The sequence below is a fragment of the Ceratotherium simum genome, chromosome 6, assembly GCF_057802395.1.
Source record: "Ceratotherium simum simum isolate JZ-2026a chromosome 6, ASM5780239v1, whole genome shotgun sequence".
NCBI classification, from domain to species: Eukaryota; Metazoa; Chordata; class Mammalia; order Perissodactyla; family Rhinocerotidae; genus Ceratotherium; species Ceratotherium simum.
Window position 1 is genome coordinate 11989446 of NC_141905.1, and position 4859 is coordinate 11994304.

The 4859-nt window shown below is 42.2% G+C and overlaps 1 protein-coding gene across 2 annotated transcripts; it reads left to right on the plus strand.

Annotated features, from left to right (window-relative positions):
- The first annotated feature begins 319 nt into the window (after positions 1-319).
- Positions 320-4218, plus strand: ZNF22 (zinc finger protein 22). Of its 2 annotated transcripts, none has more exons than XM_087431889.1 (2): positions 320-373; positions 2693-4218. In XM_087431889.1, the coding sequence occupies exon 2, from the start codon at positions 2779-2781 to the stop codon at positions 3454-3456; it is 678 nt and encodes a 225-aa protein (XP_087288015.1). In that variant the 5' UTR covers positions 320-373; positions 2693-2778; the 3' UTR covers positions 3457-4218. The 2 variants fall into 2 exon arrangements, with proteins under 2 accessions (XP_087288015.1, XP_087288016.1); XM_087431890.1 differs by lacking the exon at positions 320-373 and adding an exon at positions 568-1423.
- Positions 4219-4859: the final 641 nt, after the last annotated feature.

Consider the following 4859-nt stretch of genomic DNA (forward strand, 5'->3'; position numbering starts at 1 on the left):
CTCTCCGAAAGTACCTCTTTCTAATTAATAAGTGCTCAGTATTTGTAGAAAGGATGAAGTCTCGGGGTTGGGCAGGCTGGAGCTGCCTTTCAGAAGCAGTGACTGACCCAGGCCAGGGTCGGCCGGCCGCTCCTCCTCCGCAAAGGGAGCCGGCACAGGTCTGGCGGTGCTGGGGCCCCACGCCTTCCGAGGGCTGGGGGAGGGAAGCCAAACAAGAAGAAAGAAACGTTTCTTCTTTCGGGTGGGCTCGGGACCATAGAGGGTCGCTCCGCCGCGTTCCTAGAGCGACCGCGGCGGCGCCGAGAACCGCGTCCGCACTTCCGGCGGCGCCGGGCAGCGAGCGGGAGAGCGAGGGCGGCGGCCGCCCGGCGCGGTGAGTGGGCCCGCACGGGCGCAGCCTCGGGCCTCCGCTGCCCGCGGCGCTGGCTGGGGGCTCGGCGCCGGGCGGGGGGCGGTGACCGAGGGAGCGGGGCGGGTCCGGCCCGTGAGGAGCGGCCGGCGGAGGCCACGGAGGGCGGAGGCCCGCGCGGGAGCCCCGGCCCGTGAGCGGCAGTCCGTCCGCCTTCCGCCAAGCTTCAGGGCTAAATAGAGTGAATGGTCATTTGGGCACCGCAGTGATTTACAGATTTCCCCTCATTTACATTTCTAACACCCTGATGATGCAGCAGCTCTGTCCAGTTGGACAACTGTCCAGCCCAGTTGTATGTAGGAGGAAACGGAGGCACGGTCCGGTTACGCGGGTTCGCGGGACTAGTAGCTCCTGTCACTCAAGCTGACCTTCTCCCCTGCCCCCGCCGTCCAGTTATGCCGGGCACGGTGGGAGCACTGGACTTGGCGCTGGAAGGTGGGGCTGTCCGTCCCCGCGCCGCTAAGAGACGCTAGGGGTTGGGAACCTGGCCCAAGTCTTTCCAGCTGTATGCCTGCCTCTCCTTAGCTGTAAAATGCAGATAATCGCATAAAGTTGCTATGAGAATTTAAAAAGATAATACACAGGCTACCTGTTAGTATGATTTCCTCATCTGTAGTGTCCTAAGTGGCTTAGATAGTCTCTGAGTTTCCCAGCAGATCTGACGTATATTGTATAAAAAATACATGTTGTTTTCCAATGTGTAATTACCATTATAGCTATTTTTTGAACACTAACACCATGTACCTCACAAATGTCTCCTTGTAATAGGTGTTCTACAAATATTTACTAAAGTTGAGGAATGAGTAGTGCTCTCTGTAATCTTGTGTTGCATGCAGTTTGCTCTTTGTGATACTTACCATAATTACAGCAGATAAAATTGTTAAATTCCAGATAAAGTTCTCAGCACTATCAGGCCTGGAGTCTCAATTATACAGGATGAAGCAAAGGCAAGAACAATGATGTAATTTGTGTTTTCAGTTGTTTGCTTTGTAAGCCGGTGTTCAGAGTTCCAGGGTAATTATTCCCATTTTAAAGTCTACTTCCTGACACAAGATATGGAAAATAGTTGCAGTAATCAGTGTTTTTGCAGCCCAGCTTCTCCCACATTGTTGCCTATTTGGAGTTTGTGGCTTGTTTGTTTATGGCCATTATTTTAAATAACCTTGTAAGTCAGTAAATGAAATTAATTTATTTGGAATTTTGAGTTTTTGCATCGTTTGGGTATTTTTAAAATTCTATCCTATTTTTACACGTAAACTTACTTTCTCTGACTTCTTTTCTTGTGTTCTGCCTACCGCCTTTTTTTCTACTCAGTTTCATTCCACTATCTGGCAAAAGTTCTTTTGAAATTTTTCTCTCTCTCTCCAAAAACAATCCTCTTGTTTCAAGTTTTCAAAGAATTGTCTTTTTGCTTGGGTCATTAGAATCTAGAAAATATAATAATAAAGCATCTCCTCTTCACGGATGTTTTTCTCGTCCAGCATTTATTGAATTGACTCACAGAAACTTACCACTCTTTATACAGTAGTCCTACTTTCTTTCTTTTTTTTATAACTTTTTATAATTTTTATTTGTTTATTTTTCCCCCAAAGCCCCAGTAGATAGCTGTATGTCATAGCTGCACATCCTTCTAGTTGGTGTATGTGGGACGCGGCCTCAGCATGGCCGGAGAAGCAGTGCCTTGGTTCGTGCCCGGGATCCGAACCTGGGCCGCCAGCAGCAGAGCGCGCGCACTTAACTGCTAAGCCGCGGGGCTGGCCCGGTAGTCCTACTTTCAAAACCATGTATGCTATAAAATTAGAGCTAAGTTATCTATAGTTGTGAAAGTAGAATGGCTAACAAATAAGGATAAACAGAAATATTTAGTAAAGTAGTAGTATTTGTCATTTCTTTCTAAGTTGGACACCTCAGTTAGATAGTTACCAGTAAGTAGAAGTTTAACGTGGGAGTAAATATTAAAACATAATGGTAGTCTATTACCCAAATTTTGATTGTCCTTTGGAGTTATTTTTTCTATTTCCATTAAGATATTATATTGTCTCCACTTTTTAATCCTTCAGAATTACATACTCACTTGATAATTCCTAATAAAAACTAATAAACTCTGAAATTATTAAAATTATTTTGCAAATATTTTTCCCCAGAATTGTCTTTGCTTTCATATGTATTGAATACATTTTTAATTTAAATATGGATGCAATTTTGATGTGTTGAAGAGGTATTAAAGTTGAATGATTAACAAATCATCTGTAATTTGTTTTTTATTTTTTCTTTTACACACAGAAAATTCTGAGCTGTATAGCTCTAGCAAGTAAAACGTTAGTTCAGAAGAAAAGAGTAGACTCACTTAATACATTTGGCTCTTCACCATGCGATTAGGAAAACCTAAGGGAGGTATTTCTCGGAGCTCAAGCAAAGGAAAAGCCTCTGAGAACCAGCGCAAAACCATCCGGCAGCGGCAGAAATGGGGAATGACTGTTCAATTTATCTCAAGCTTGAGTAGACTGAGAAGAAGCTTGGATGAGAAGCCCTATAAATGTAATGAATGTGAAAAGAGTTTCAGTCAGAGCTCAACTCTTTTTCAACACCAGAAGATCCATACTGGAAAGAAGTCTCATAAATGTGCTGATTGTGGGAAAAGTTTCTTTCAGAGTTCTAATCTCATTCAGCATCGACGGATCCATACTGGGGAGAAGCCCTACATATGTGATGAGTGTGGAGAAAGGTTTAAACAGAGCTCAAATCTCATTCAGCACCAGAGAATTCATACTGGAGAAAAACCCTATCAGTGTGACGAATGTGGCCGATGTTTCAGCCAGAGTTCCCACCTTATTCAGCATCAGAGAACCCACACAGGGGAGAAGCCCTACCAGTGCAGTGAGTGTGGCAAATGCTTCAGCCAGAGCTCTCATCTTAGGCAGCACATGAAGGTGCACAAAGAGGAGAAGTCTCGAAAAACCCGGGGCAAAAATATTAGGGCAAAAACTCACTTAGTGTCATCTTGGAAAGCTGGTACACGAAGGAAGTCAGTGGCTCGTCTCCGCTAAGTAAGGGACACTGCTTCAGCCGTTTTAGCATGGAGATATTGGAAGGCTAATGACATTGGTCTGAAATAAATTACATGAGGCCAGTATCCTCATTTCTTTTTTATGTAACATGGAGTACAGGGAACTGAAAATACGTTTTGAGAGAACATAAGATCCTTGACCTCATTTGAAATTGCTTCCTGCATCATTCTGACAAAAACAATCATATTTTGATGATGCGTGTAAAAGTGCAGGAATTCCAATGACTACTCAGTTTTAGGACTTTCTATGGAGGCAGTAATTAAAAGGAATTAATTCCATTAGTTTTGGAGTTCTGCAACAGATGAAATTTTATGTTTGTAAAGTTTTTGTAGTATATTAACCATTGGTTTGTAAGTGTGACTCAATTTTAATACATTGAAATGTATCCGTGTTCACAGATTTTTAATCAAGGCCCATCACTCTGTGTTAGCTTTCTTTTGTTTATTCCCTTCTGCTTATGGACAGTTATTAATGAAAGGAGTAGAATTTCCCTGTTTTTCACCAAATTCTTAGAAAGAGGTACTCTAGAAGCCAAAGTAAGAACTCAATTAGGCAGAAGTCTCCTATTCCTGCCAATGGTGTTATTTGTGATGGTGTTACACTGTGTCACTTGTTTTCCAGAAGTTGGAATGGGTTTATGTTGGTCCATCCCCATGCTTTTGACTTATTTTGGCATTCTCTTGTGCTCTGACAAATCTGAGGTAGCCTTTGAGATCTACATGAATAAATAATTAAACCATATTTTACCGAAACAGTCTCCACTTGCTAATTAGAAGTTAACAATTTACAGCCTCCCTCACTTCCCCTTTGAGAGCCTCAGGATAACCCTGGTTATCTTAAACAAGTGTTTGTCAACAGCAAAACTCATGAACTTTAAATGTCAGTGTGTTATAGCTCAATGTGTAGATTTTGAAATCTAAGTTAACTTTTTCTGAGTTTTATGAATTATTTACGACATCTAGTAAACATGTTTCTTAACTTCCATCAGAACAGTGCCCAGTGTTGGATGTTCTGATCAACCTTCAGCTCAGGTTTTAATTGCTATTGAATGCTAGCATTCTTTTGATTTTTTTGTATCTTTTATGATCATACCACTTCCTGCTGTATTAATGACAGTTACTATAAAAATTTTTTAAAAATGGAATATTTTGCTTACTACCAGTTTCTGTTTATTTTTCTCCTGGGAAATTGTTTTAATAATTTAGGCAACATCTAAAATCACAGCTTTTGGAAGAATCACTTGTTTTGCCTATTTTTGATTACCTCAGACTTGAACTTTGCCTCCCTCCTGGCCTTGCCTTTGAATGCAAGGTCATAACAGATGGCCTTGTTGCCAACAGTTTCATGCAATAGGAGGTGCACAAAGTGTACTGTGAGTATGA